Raw genomic sequence first — 15621 nt, forward strand, 5'->3', positions numbered from 1 at the left:
AAAGTATGCGCTTAGGGCTAAGCAAACCGATGGTCCACCACAGCAAGATAAGGTGATGTTTGACACAAACTCTCCCACCTCAAATTCAACTGGTCGATGTTTGACATCATAATATTTCTTCTGTCTATCCTGTACTGTCCTCAATCAATCATGGATCAACATAATCTTTTTTGTAGCATCATCAACCAGATCTGCACCTATAATCTTCCTTTCCCCTGTCTCAGCCTAGCTTAAAGGTGTCTTACACCTTCTCCCATACAAAGCCTCATAAGGAGTCATACCAATACTTACTTGGAAATTGTTATTGTAGGCAAACTCAATCAGTGGTATATATGTTTCCCACTTACCACCAAAATTTAAAACACATAACCTGAGCAAATCTTTTAAGGTCTGGATGATTCTTTTTGATTGCCTATCTGTTTGAGGGTGAAAAGCTGTACTAAAATTAAGCCTGGTACCCATAACTTCCTAAACCTTCTTTCATAATCTAGAAGTGAACCTTCCATCCCGATCTGACACTATAGTCTTTAGTACTCCATGTAATTTAATAATCTCACCCACATATAGGCTTGCCAATTTCTCAACTGGATCAGACTGTTTGATAGATAAAAAATGTGCAGACTTAGTCAACTTATCAATTATCACCTATAAAGCATCACATCCTCTTCTGGATCTAGGTAAACTAACCACAAAATCCATAGCAATGTCTTCCCATTTCCACTCAGGTATAGGTAAGGGCTGTAGAAATCCTCCTGGTTTCTGTTGTTCAATTTTCACCATCTAAGATGAAGTACACTTTAATACAGTATCTGCCACACTTCTCTTCATTCTTGGCCACCAAAACACCTCTTTTAAGTCCTGATACATTTTATTACTGCATAGATGAATGGTGTAATTAGAATAGTGAGCTTCTTGAAGGATTTCTTTCCTTAAGTCATCAATATTTGGTATGCACAATCTGCCTTTATAACGAAGTAATTCTTCACCATCAAGCTCAAAATCTTCAATGTGTCCCACACTAACCATATTTAATATCTTCTTAAAATCTGCATCATGTGGCAAAGCTTCTCGTACCCTTTTTGAAAAGGTTGATTGGATAATAGTTTGATTCAACCTTACAATTTCTGCATCATTGGATTGAACAATTGAAATCTCCAATTTCTCCAATCCCCTTATCAATTTTTGCTGCTGAGTAATCATCTAGTTTGCACTACGAGAATTCTTCTTGCTCAAAGCATCTGCAACTACATTTGCTTTGCCCGAGTGATACTGAATGTCCAACTCATAATCCTTAATGAGTTCTAGCTATCTCCTCTGCCTCAGATTCAGTTTCTTATGTTTGAAGATATACTTCAAATTCTGGTGATCAGTAAAAATTTTGCATCGTACCCCGTACAAGTAATGCCTCCAAATCTTTAAGGCAAAAACTACTGCAGCTAACTCCAGATCATGGGTTGGGTAATTCCTTTCATGATTCTTCAATTTCCTAGAAGTATAGGCAATGACTGTTCCATTCTGCATCAGTACACAACCCAACCATTTATGCAAGGCATCACTATAGAGATAAAATCCATCTAACCCTGAGGGAATAGTCAGCACTGGAGCAGTTATCAAACACTGTTTTAACCTCTGAAAAGCTTCTTCACACAGTGCTGTCCATTCAAACTTCACTATTTTCTGAGTCAATCTGGATAGTGGCATAGCTATCTGTGAAAACCCCTCAACAAATTTTCTGTAGTAGCCTGTCAATCCCAAAAGACTCCTAACCTTAGTCACTTTAGCTGGTCTTGGCCAATCTGCTATTGCTTGCACCTTATGCTGATCCACAGCTATCTTCCCATCAGTGGTCACACGCCCCAAAAAGTTTACTCTTCAGCAAAAATTCGCACTTGGAGAACTTAGCATATAATTCATTTCCTTTCAATGCATGTAATGCAATTGTTAAGTGATTTGCATGTGGTTCTTCATTTGGGGAGTATACTAGTATGTCATTTATGAATACTATCACGAATAGATTCATAAATGGCTTAAAGATTCTATTCATGAGATCCATAAACACTGCAGGAGCATTCATCAAACCAAAAGGCATCACTACAACTCATAATGCCTGTATCAAGTATTGAAAGAAGTCTTTACAATGACTTCCTTTCTAATCTTGTGTTGATGATACCATGATCTCAAATCAATCTTTGAAAACACTGAAGCATCTTCCAATTGATCAAACAAATCATCTATCTTTGGGAGATGATACTTATTCTTCATTGTCAACTTGTTTAGCTCTCTGTAATCTATACAGAGTCTTAGGCTTCTATCTTTTTTTTTTTCACAAACAGTACAGGAGCACCCCAATGGGAGGTACTAGGCCTGATGAATTTCTTCTCAAGAAACTCTTGCAGTTGTTCTTTCAACTCCTTAAGTTCTTTAATTGCTATTCTGTAAGGGACCTTAGCAACAGGTTCAGCTCATGCCACTAATTCATTAGAGAAATCTATTTCTCTACTTAGAGGTAAGGCAGGTAAATCATCTGAAAATACTTATGGAAACTCCTGAACAATTGAGATGTTTTTCAGCTCTCTTTCTATCTTCTTTTCCTCCTTAACATAGGCCAAGAAGCCTTTATATCCTTTCTTTAATATCTGAATTGCAACAGTTACCCCTTTATCCCTTGAAATTTGAATTTCCCTTCTCTGACATACAAAACTTAACATTTTTTTTGTTACAATCTATTGTCACGAAATGACAAGATAACAAATCCATGCCTAAGATTGCATCAAACTCAGATAGAGGTAATACAATCAGATCCGCCTCTAAGTTCTTATCACAAATCCTCAATCCCACATGACATTTCTGCTTAGCTTCCATATGATTTTCATTAGGCATTAAAACTGACAGTGATTTAATCATAACTGTTGGAAGCAAATCAATTGATCTAACAAAACTCTCAGAAATGAAGGAATGTGACGCTCTAGTATCAAACAGAATTCTAACATGTCTATCATACATAAGGATTGTCCCTAATCATAAACAGGTCACAATATTTATTTATAAAATATATCATTCATTGTTCATTCATTTCATATAAAAGCTTTCATTGACATTTAATTAAATTGTGTACTTGTAACCACATCAGAAGACCCCTTAACTTCTTGTTGGGACAACCCATAGACTCGAGGCTGAACATTCTGATGAGTCTGACCTTGAGAAGACACAGAAGCTGTAGATTCGATAGCTCTTAGTCTACCAGCTGTCCTTTGAATATTGTTGCATGACCTGACCTCTATAGTAGATCTCTGACCCAAAAGAGGGTAAGATTTCGCCATATGCCTAGGCTGATGACACCAGTAACAAGTATTAGTGGTAGAAAGGCACTTTCTTTTATACATTCTCCCACACTTGCTGCATAAAGAAGCAGTTGAAGCATTGCTGTCAGAGTTGCTGGATTTGGGCTTCTTCCAAGTAGATATTCTAGATTGAGAAGACTGAGCAAAATAGGAGGGCTTTGACCTGCTCTCCATCTTCTTTTTCTGAAAATCCCCTCTTCTGTGTTGCCTGCAAATCAATCTCAATCTTTCTAGCTCTTTACATCAAAATAAAATAAACTTCTATTCCAAAAGGAATGAGAGGCTGCCTTATTATGTCCTTTAATCCATCCAGGAAGCGGTGACACTTTTCTTCAGCATTGAGTATAAAGTGTGGGGCATACTTGGACAATATTGTGAACTCTGCCTCATACTGAGAAATAAATCACAAATCGATCTTCGTGAACCTATCTTTTAAACATGTCCTGTATCTATCTCCTGGCCGATATAGGTACATACTAGCCTCTGAATACATTTACAAATTCCTCCCAAATAACTTGGCTGCTTGGTCTTACCTCAAAGGTCTCTTACAATTGACTCCTTCATCACCTTTCTGCCTCGTCATCAAAGACATAAGCAACCAGTGTCACTCTCCTATCCTCTGGGCAAGACATGCCCTCCAAGTTCTTCTCTATCCGCATCAGCCAGTCTTCAGCCTCTATAGGTCCGCCACTTGAAAATAACAAAGGCTTTATATTTTGAAATAGTTTCAAGGTCTTGTTCATAGATCGACTTCCACTGCTACTGCTCTGAGCTTGGGAGGTCTTTATCATCTGAGTCATTGCTTCCATCATCTAAGCGAATGACTCCATAGTTGAACTATCATTATTCCTCTGAGGTTATGTTACAGCTGGTAGCTCCCTCCCTTCCTCCACATCAATGCCATCAGTGGCATTCTGCTCAGGATCCATAGTCCTGAGATAAAACATAACAATCATAAGACGAATAATTCATAAATTTCATACTTCATATACATTCTAAGACTCATACAATTCTCCTATAGGCTCTTTCATTGATTATTATTAAACCTTTGCTCTGATACCACTCTTATCACGACCCAACCCGGTTAGCCCAAAAATAATGGGGCAGGAACAGTCGGTCGTACTGAAAACACGTGTAAACCTTAATCAATTTCATTTAAATTTTTATAACAAAACATAAACATCATCCATTAATATGAAAGTGCCACTAAAAATATCAAATTAAAGTATTCCAAGTTTGTTTCTTCTCACACAACTAAAAACATAAACATCCATAATTATATAAACTCCAATAAACTGTTCAGATACAAACCACTAACTCAACAATTACATAAAACATAAAAACCTTTCTTCCTGAGGTCCTCTACGACGGTAGGTATACTGTCGTCTCGTAGCCATCACTTCGTAACAATATCTCCTAAAAAATATTTCCAATAATAGGATGAGTCAACGCTTAGCAGAAGAAAAATATTTATCTTAAATTTATGAAATATATTTTTTCTTTTCTTAAACATGTTATTAAACATCAAAATGAAACAATAAAGGATCATAATAAACATTTATATGTATGATTTCATAAAACATTTTCATAATCATTGCTTAAAATATTTCTTTAAATCCTTCTTTCTTTCTTTTTCATAAACTTTATTTTTCCTTAAATCCTTTCATTAAATGCTTAAATTTCATAATCATAATATGATAAACACCCGTTTCGGAAGTACCAGAGTTTTGTACTGATCAAATACATAGTCATTTGGCCATTTCCTTTACCATTTGGCTCCGAAGAACCTCATTACCATTTGACTTTTGCAAGCCCCTTTACCATTTGGCTCCGTAAAACCCTATTACCATTTTGGCACTTCCGGATCAACATACACATGCACTTTATAATACTTATATTCATCAAGGGATTATAAATTTTTCAATACATCATATGATCTTCAATATTTTTCGGGTAAAGAAAACTTCGTATCTCTTATGTCTTAAATTTGTTTAATCAACTTGAACATTTTAGGAAAATTATAAAAAATGAAATTTTTATTAAAAATTCAAATTTTTGATTTAAAAACATTTCTAGGGCCCTTAGAAACAACTTTTGTAAAAGCACGTTAAGAAAATTTGATTTTAGGTAAAAGCCCTAAATTTATATTTCTACCGTTAAATTGCTCCCCTAAATCTTCCCTATTGATTCCGTAAAGAAATTTTGGAAGAAAAAGGGAAACTATAAAAACCCTAAAAATTTCTTTTCCAAATGATTTGAGATTGAGAGGGATTTGATTTAAAACAATTGTACCTTAAGATTCCCCTCATCTCCCTCTTCGATTTGCACTAAATTCTTCGCAGGAAAATTGTCGCTGGAGAGGAGCCTGCCGAGCCCGTGTCGTCTGTCCTGTCCGTCTTCTCCTTGTTTGGCTGAACCGTGCGTGAAAATGAGAGGGGAAGGGCTCACTTTTGCTATATTAGGAGATAGGGTTTGCCAAAAAGACCTAATTTCCCTCACTTAAGTAATTCCGGCTTTACTATTAACCGAGGGTAGTTTGGGCATTTAGAAACTTCTACAATTTTTAACTCCATATTTAGGCTAAATTGGATACAAGTTCTATATATCAAAATGATCAGAATTTTATGTAGAATTTTATGAAATTATTTTTGTCAAATTTCATTAGCTTTGAATTTTTCACTTAAGTCTCATCGTGATGCATCGAAATGCGTGCGACGACCTACGATCGTCGTTTTCGGGTTTTACAAAAATTGGGTCCGAATTGGACCCAATTTGAATCGATTAGGGTCGATTCGAGTCGAAATGGGTCAGATAGAGCCAATTTTGTGAAATTGGGCTCAAATCGACGTCGAATTGAGTCGAATTTGGTTCAAAGAGGCTCGAATGAGTTCGATTTGAATTGATTTAATTATTGGATTGAATTTAATTAAATTAAAATTAATTTGATGAAATTTCAATTTAATTTCAACATTGTCATCTCCTCTTTCAATGCTTGATACACGACATCGACTCCCGACACTTGACATCCTAATATTAATTATTTTAAGCACAAATTCTAGTTAAATGATTTATTATTTTTAATAGTATACTTATTCATTTTTACATACTATTTTTTAATATAAAATTATACTATCGTGTCCAACCCGTATCTGTGTCCTATATTTTCAATAATTGACGTGTCTTATGTCCGTGTCGTGTCGTATCCGTGTTGTCGTGTCCCTGTTTGTGCATCATAGCTCCTAGCCCTTCAACAACAATAAGAGAGATTTTGTAATAATAATTTTCTTATTACTTAGGCATGGGGTATGAGAGTTGAAATATTAAGAGGTGTGAGTCATTTTATATTCTGCCCCTCGGCCTACTATCTATGAATTGGTCAATCACTTTTTTTGATCCATGTAATTCGAGAGGAAATGGAGATTTGCCTGGGAATGCTGATGAGCATGCACTAGAAGGTTACTTCTGAAGTGGTCCTATTTGAGTTTTTGAATCTCTGCGCCATTGAGTTCTATTTTCCCCTATACTTTATTATGGTTGGTTTGCTTTGTCAGATGAACCTGAGATTGAGACCTTTATTAGCCTCCACAGTTTCCCATTTTAGTGGTATATATGATAAAAGAGAGGGTGATGATGAAACAATTTGGACTTACAAGGCTGTAACATATTGGAGAGAAAAGGTTTTTATGGGTTTTGAAAAAAATTGTTATTGGAGAGAGCGAGGGCTGGAGTAGGGGAAGGTTGCGGTGGTTTTGGGTAAGATCTTTGGTTGCAGCAACTAATGGTGGATAGAAAACAACAAAGAAATCTGCGATTGATGAAAATGGGAAAGAAATTGCAAAAATATGGTCTGCATCTGAAAACAGTGAAAGCTCAACATCTATGAAGGTTACATTTTATAGCTAGAGTTGAAAGCTGCTTTTGCAGGAGCATATGCAGCGATAATGCCTGCTATTAGATGCAGATAATTAGGAAAAAAACATCCTAAAGCTCAAATACGAGTATGAGGAATTTTTCTTATTTGTCAAATAATTAGGAAAAAAAACATCCTAAAGCTCAAATACGAGTATGAGGAATTTTTCTTATTTGTCATTGTATTTGATACGAGACTACATATAGTCTGATTAAGGAAGAAAATAAGGGAACTAGTATGCACCTCAACATGAAAATATCTTTTATCTATATAAATAATCTTCATATTTTGATATATACAATTATATTTTAAATCCATAGTGTCCTAATATATTATGCTTTTCATGTGTAAACAGGTTCTGGATATTATTTCTTTGCATGAATTTTTGGGATCTTGATTTTATTCCTTCGCCCAGCTCTAGCTCTAAGCATACTACGCATAATATAATTTTTTTGCATTCATATCATTTAATTTTGCTGCCCCATATATTATATTTGTGCCCTGCTGTAGTAATGCTGCTGTATGTACTGCAGGAATGGTCTGGCCATGGTCGAATAATTAGAGTGATGCCAAATACACCTTCGGCTGTTGGTGAGGCAGCATCAGGTAAATTATGCTTTATCACTCCGCAGCATGTCATAAAATTGGCATCAGGTAAATTTATCGGTTCATGTCAATCAGGTCAACAAAAACAATTTGATCTTGGATATCCAAAAGATTAGTGATAATTGTTATTGGTGTTAAAGACTCACTTGGTGCCAAATTCAAGATTTAACTAGCGTAATTTTTCAAGAGGCAGATTAAGTTGTTGAGAAAGCATTGCCCATAGATTTTTCACCCTCTTTTGAGGACTTTATATTTTTAGTTTGAGGCTTCCTATAGGTGCAAGTACTCATAGTTAATTATGCATCCTAATCACAGGAAAGTACTCTTGAGTATGGATAGTCTTGGTTTTCTACCTGAGATTTTATAATGCAGTGGCTTCATGTATGCTGGCTTACTGCAGTGCAGTTTGCAAAGGATATTGCTTGTAGAATCGGTATATTGATGTGATGGAAATTAATATTATGGGTTTTAATTTTACTTGATCTCATTTTTATTGTCTTCTTATTTTATTTATGTAGGTATAATTGATTGCTTAGGAAAAGTACCAACATTGTCTTCGAAACTAGGCATTATTTTTTTCCATTTGGTTGATTAGGTTTTGTTTAATCAGATTTTACATGATATTTTGATCATAGTTTATTTAAATCTAGGGTAGAAACTACCTATGGAGGCAAACCCTCAGCAGTACCAGCTTCTCTCCTGCATGCAAGAGAACTTGATTTAAAGATGTTACAAATTTATGATTTTAATGCTCGTTCTATCATCTGGGTTTCAATTAAATTGATGGGGGAATGGAAGTAGATTTGGTAATTGATGGGGGAATGGAAGTAGATTTGGTCAAGATCATATGGTTCCCATCATTATGGGAATACTAACGGTCATAGTCTACCAATGCTGAAGGGCGAAAGACGAACATTTAGGAAAAATGATTAACAATCATGGGTTGTCTTCTCTCAAGTATCCAATGCAGATTGAGGTAAATGCATATATTTTGGATTTAATTGGTGGGCTTATTAGCATGTGAGCTTATTTGAGTGTAGTTGATTTTGAGGCTTGCATTTATTGAAAGACCATAATTTAATTGGGATGAGGTTTATCGCTTGATTTGCAAGGTGCCTAAATGGTCGGGGCTTGCAAATGTAGCTTTCACCATGCCAAGGAATGTGACTTATAATATGCTCTTATCTCATATAAAAACAACAAATCTCTACAAAAAAATGTAAGATACTTATGATACTTCAATTATAATTTCCTAAGCAAAAATTGGGTGCATGTCATGACCTCACCCTATATACAAGGTGGTTTGCATGCTTAATTTCTTTCATTTGATTGGTTTGATAGCTTGATGGAGCTTAGTTTGTAATTTTCGGAATCCAGGAAAAACAGCCTAAAAACGGTGGAAAAATGCGAAATTTCTTGGATGAAAACACTCACAAACACTTCAATAATTGTGGGCCCCTTGGGCCCACCCGCCTCCTCCCTCTCCTTCGGTCGAACGCCCAGGCGGGCGATTTCTCCGCCTGTAACAGGCGAGAACCGGCCCCTTGTGGGCCGGTGCGGATGCAGGATGGACCGGCCGGTCCGGTCCATCATAGCTCTACTCTGGTCTGATGAATTGTGATGAAATAAGGCTTAAATTGATTGGACTGCTTGATATTGAGTTGCTTTGAATAGCCATTATAAACTTTAATAGAAGTATCAAAGTAAGAACTCTGTTAGTTGAAATTATCAAATGGGTTAGGACTAGTCATCCTGGAGTTAGGAGCAATCCGATGCAAGTGTTTTCTTGAATTTGGATGATACTTGAATATGAGTCAATGCAATTGTTCTGTTAGCCTCGCATTGTGGGCAAGGTAGCCTAATGGCGATGATTCACCAAGACTCTTGGATCATTTGGGATGTAGCAAAATCAAACTGGGGTTCTCAGCTTGTAAGCCTTATTATCAACCAAGCCATCATTATGTGTTTTTGAACTGAATGCTCTAGATGATATGTTGGTTGATGCACTTGCGTGAAAATTGACATACCTAAGTATTTGTGGCCTCTCCATTTATGCATATATGTTTTTCTTATAGCATTTTGTATTGTCTATGTAACGTTTAAAATGTGTACTTTTTGTTTGCAAGTACTGTATTAAGGTACCAATAATAATCATGCTTTATGATGATTCCTAAGGAAATGGGTTGTGTTCTCCAATCTTCTGACCTCTCTCTTTTTATTTGATTTGATTCCATAAATTGGTTTGGTTTCTTTTGGCTATGGTTATCTAGCTTAACCATTGCTTCGATGTTTTTGCCTTCAATTGAGTTGTTATTAGATCTTCGTTGTCACAATTCTCTATGGTTTATACTCTGGTTCTATGCATATGGTTGTGATCATGACCTAGCCACCTCAGGAATGATTTGAGTTTGTGCATACTCTTGAATTGAAATAGAAAGTTAGACAGAAGGGGAAAAAAAGGTAAATTTTGCCTCGCTGTCCTTTTTCAGACTGAGATTGCTTTATTTATTACTCTATCTAACTAGTTACATTCTTTTAGTTCAATCTAACATTTATTTAATTCAACCTAAAAAACATTCTTGAAATAATAAACTATCAAATCAGTGCCATCCAGTGTGCATCAAGGAACTTTTAAAGTTCACAATATGAGTCAGATGGCAATAGCTCCAACATAAATGAATAAAAGAGATGACTCTAACAATGTTAGATCGATAAAAAGTGGGTATCATGATGAAACAACATTTGAGTTCTATCTGATGGCATTACAGACAGATAATAACTTAGAAGAAGAGTTATGCTTTCCAAGTGATGATGAGTTAGCTTAACAAATAGCTTCACAAGTAGAGCGTGCAAGATTGAATGACTACTCCGAACATGCAACATAATCATCTAAAGCAAGGATGATTAATTCTAAAGAAGATATTTCATCAAATGAGACTAAGTCGAATGAAGTGGTTCAAGTGTAGTTAAGAAGTGATAAATTGATATCACCTCTACCAAAAAAAGAGTTATCAAGTGAAGATAAAGGAAAATATATAGTCATCAATGAAGAAATCATCCCTAAGGATCCTAAGAAGAAATATACTATAAATAAAGGAATAGAATTTAATATCATATTCCTTTTAAAAAAGATTCCAGCACAACTCAGCGTTTATGAAGCTCATGTAATGTTAGAAGACCCCAGGAGACTTGGGTTAAGGCTCTCAAAGATCCCAAAAGGTATGAAGCATATTTTGCTGAACGTTGTAAGACTAAGATTCTGCATGCCCAAAATGAACCAATTGTTACGTTCTTTGAGAAGATCTCATGTTGAAAACTATAGAGCATAATCGTCCTCTACATGTCTCTAAAAAAAAAGTGATGGTATCATAATAATTCGAATCTTGATTGAGCACGGCTCTTCGATAAATCTTATGAGCTTGCGCACATTAAGATCATTATCTGTAGATATTCAACATCTTGGACCATATAAACTTATGGTGGACAGCTTTAACTAAAAAGGATAAAGAACTATAGGGTCATTCATTCTCCCCCTTGAGTTTTGAAAATTTTATACAAAAGCCTAATTTCATATTGTTGATACAAACACTTCATTCAAGGCACTTTTGGGTAGACTATAGCTCCATGAGTATGGCCTTGTTCTATCAACTATGTACCAATGCATGAAATATTTAAAGTATAGAGAAAAATTCAGGGTTGAAAAGTTGGGAGGTGTTGGAGTTAGCAATGACCCATAAATGTTTAGTAAAATTGGGCATTCTATTAAATGCATGTCAGCATGGCTACCACTTGGTTATCAAAAGTAGTCCCTCACAAAATTGAACGAGAAGAGAGTTGTCTTGTAATGAAATTAAAATTCAGTAACTTATTAACTCCCTTCAAAACAATAACTTTGTTATGGGACTTTTGAATGTGCGTACAGCTAATGGGAAAGTGATGTAAGTTGCATTGTTTATGCATCTATTGAGGAAAGGATAAAAATGATATCTAAACTCTTTGTGAGGGGTCAAAATGAGTTGAGGGATCTAAATGTACCAAAACTCTTTTGAGAGATCAATTATTAATAATTCTAATCTATAATGATCCTAAATTAAAACTTGAATTATTAATAAATTTTGAAATTAAAACTAGAATTATTATTATATTTTTTTTTGTTAAAGAAATGTTCAATAATTTTTTTTAAAAAAATTACTATTACTTGAAAGTTATATTTAATAAATAATTTAATTAAAACATGATTAAAATATCTTTTGATTTAATACCATTAATCCCAAAATTTAATATTAGGAAAAAAAAGTCTCGTTTTAAAAAAGTTGAGAGGACCAAATTGGTCCCACAAAAGAGTTAGGGACCATTTTGGTCCCTTACAAAGAGTTGAAGGACCATTTTCATCATTTTCTTCACATCTATTTTATTTTATGCATTGTCCTGAAAATGCAACTTTGTTTTCCAAACGCTATAATAATTCTGTTTGGTTTCAAATTTTTATTGTTTGTTAAGAAATGCTTACGGTAAGAAGTAGTTTTGTATAACCAGATATATTAGGATGTGTTAAATATAAGAAAGTTATTTTCCAATTTTTTCAAACAGAAAACAGATCTTTTTTGTACCTACAGCAGCTTATAATAATTTATTTTTCCTATAAAACTCTATATAGCTACTTTTCCAAGAAAAAAGGCAACCACGCCAAATGGAGGTGAAGAAATTTCTTCTGTAAGTTTTACCTAGAAAAATGACACTTTTTTAACTTTGTTTGCTTTTTTTTTTTGTTACGTTATCCAGTGGTCATAAGGTATGTAAAAATCAGTTTTTCCTTGATGCTTGTTTATGTTGGATTGTGACTTATATACTCTTTAAGTTAATCATTTTCTGAAACAGACGTGTAAATCTCCTTGTCTCTACAAGAACTGCATTAAAAAAAAAAAAGGCTTCGCTGGCTCTAATGCTTTTTTTTTTTAATTTAGTCATGTGCATGGGAGATATGGCAACAAAGAAAGATGAGGAACGAGTAGCTAGTTTATTTAAAGCGATTGGAAAGATATGGATGGCCGATGAAAAATACTTTGATGCTGTAACTGGCCTAAGGTATATTACTAAGTTGTTGGTTCATTGACTTCAGAATTTTGCTATTTTTATCTTTTATTTTCCCTTATTAATCTGCAGTGGCAGCGGCCCAGCCTATGTATATATTGCAATAGAAGCTTTGGCTGATGGCGGTGTAGCTGCTGGTCTTCCAAGAGACCTTGCTCATGCTCTTGCAACTCAGACGGTGAGTTTCTATTTTTGAAGCCCTTATTTCCTCATTTTTTGATGGTTTTATTTCCTTAAGGATGTTATAAACAACTTATACAGAACAGCATACAGTCCTTTTTGTTCCCACAAAATATGATTTAGGATGCTTTTGATAAAAAATTTTACAGTTTTATGTTACGGATTAATACTGATACAACACTGCTACTACAGTTTTCTTGTTATTTTTGTAGTGAAGAGCTTTTTTACGACTAAAATTTTTAGAATATGGTAATTTCAAGAAAATTTTAGTTTAATTATATGTTCTTTATATTTATTATACTACTATACTATATTATTAGGATAATTATAAAATTTAGAGCAAATTTAAATGAAGGTAAGAGAAAGTATTCAAACACAAGGCGCAGAAGTGTAGGTGATGCGATAAGATCCACTATTTTTATGGTTACACATAAATCAAATATTCTACAAAGTTACAAAAGTTGTGGATGGAGAGATTACACTTCATAGGAATAAAAACAAAGATACCACTTTGTCTGTGTTAACAACTGATAGATATTATAATCATGTGTTATGAATTCGAGGTGGTTGAACTTAGGGAATAATATGTTGATGTTGTTTTACCTTCTCTCTTCTTTTCTTGTTGCAAGTGGTTCTTCCTCTCTTTTTATTTATTCACTTACGGTTGCAGAGTACTTGCAACTATTGATTTCTTTCTTTTTTTATAGTTGCAATATGTGGTAATATGTGTGAAGTATTAAATGTAAATGAAGTATAAGTTAGGCAGTCATCATCTTGAAAAATTACGTATGAATGAATCTTAAATTAATAGTCACCAATCTTGAAAACTAAGTATGGATCATTGTGGGCTTTGAAAATTTTACTTTTTGGGCCACAATCTTTCTCGTGATTTGGGGAAGTTTTAATGGATTATGTTTTGGAAAAAATTCTTGAAAGGTAGTTTGGTTAGAGATAAGACACTACCCAAATATTCCGCTCTCATTAACGAGGTCTTTAAGATTTGAGTTCAGGTTTTCTATAGTCGCAAGTCCTTATGATTAATTATCTCTCCCGGTGAATAGAGAGTACTTTTAATTAAAATTAGTCATTAAATAGACACTTAGTACTTGGTGTGTTGTAGCAGCAATTTTAGATAGTTTATACTTAGAAATTTATCACCTTGCACTTAAAATGGATGATGAGAGGAATGATGACAAAACATGATCAAAATTTCATGGTTTTGTCATCTAAGGTTGTCATTGATCTTTAATGTGATGTCCTAGTATCTAATGGAAGGATTGAAAATCAAATCTTTCGATTTAACTCAACCACAAACATAGTCAACCAAAGCTACTATGTAATTCATATAATAAAACTATTTAATAATATTTTATTTCATCTCATCAAATACAAATGTATAATAATCCAGCTCAATAGTAATTTATACACCAAAATAATTAAAACTGGATTACAAAATGATACCTTGATTAACTTGATCCAAATGAAGCTTAACTTTATTTTCTTTACTTTGCTGGGCCCTTTTCTTTTCTTAAAATGTCAGAAAATATTATAAAATGAATACAACCAGCTCAGTAGACTTCTTCCCCTACTCCATTATATATATCAATATCCAATTAAAATATTAAATAATAATTTAATAGAATACTCAATAATCAATAGAGAAAAGTAAAGTACTGCATAATATGATTTCTTAGAGTTATCAGAGTGTACTTGGTTTCAAAGTTATTACTCGTGCTTTTATGACTACTTTCACAAAGATTTTAGATGTTATAGAACATTTGTCTTTAGAGTTTCACTTTCACTTGACTTTCCTATTTCATCATTTGTTTATACAGAGGTAGAAATCGTTGAAATTCATCTTAGAATATTACTTATACTTGATTCATTAAATTATCAGAATATGTAATACATGATTATAATGTACATGTCATGATGTCTGTGTATAGCTCCACTTCTATTTATAACTCCTTTTAACCTTCCACACCAGTATATAACGAGGCTAGAATCAGAATAGTACATTACAACATAATCTCCCATGCCTGTTTTTAGCAAGTGGAGATAGAATCCCTCTACATTCACACAAGGTAGATTGGGTCAAAACAAAGTATATTGAACCCTTGTAGTATTTCAAAGAGTACACTTTTCACATATCAGAAATTCTCTAATGTCATGCTGTGAATTATGCACATGTAAATGCAATAGTAAATAATTATGATTTTAATACATTACTTAGATGATGATGCATAAATTGCCATAACTATCAGTAGAAGCTACATTTCATGTATACCATTATACTCAAACTTTTTTTGTTTTAATTCTAACTTCATAGGGATATTCCAATTAATATTTAAAGGCTTTTATATAGTAATACAAATACTAGAAAAGCCTCAATCATTTCATGTACCAAAAAAATTTATGTAGGAAAAATCAATTTATTATTGTCAAAATACTCGGAATAAAGTTGTTGACCTCTGTGCAAAGAACGAGAGAGAG

General features: G+C 34.0%; 1 protein-coding gene across 2 annotated transcripts in view; it reads left to right on the plus strand.

Moving 5' to 3' along the window:
• Positions 1 to 15621, plus strand: part of LOC110101145 (pyrroline-5-carboxylate reductase) — a 69438-nt gene that overhangs the window by 40240 nt on the left and 13577 nt on the right. For both annotated transcript variants that reach the window (XM_028695276.1, XM_020828934.2), the window contains exons 4-6: positions 7785 to 7857; positions 12822 to 12942; positions 13021 to 13126. In XM_028695276.1, coding sequence (XP_028551109.1) covers positions 7785 to 7857; positions 12822 to 12942; positions 13021 to 13126 — 300 coding nt within the window. The remainder of the gene's footprint in view (positions 1 to 7784; positions 7858 to 12821; positions 12943 to 13020; positions 13127 to 15621) is intronic.

The sequence above is a fragment of the Dendrobium catenatum genome, unplaced genomic scaffold (assembly GCF_001605985.2).
Source record: "Dendrobium catenatum unplaced genomic scaffold, ASM160598v2 fragScaff_scaffold_621, whole genome shotgun sequence".
In the NCBI taxonomy this organism is placed as follows: domain Eukaryota; kingdom Viridiplantae; phylum Streptophyta; class Magnoliopsida; order Asparagales; family Orchidaceae; genus Dendrobium; species Dendrobium catenatum.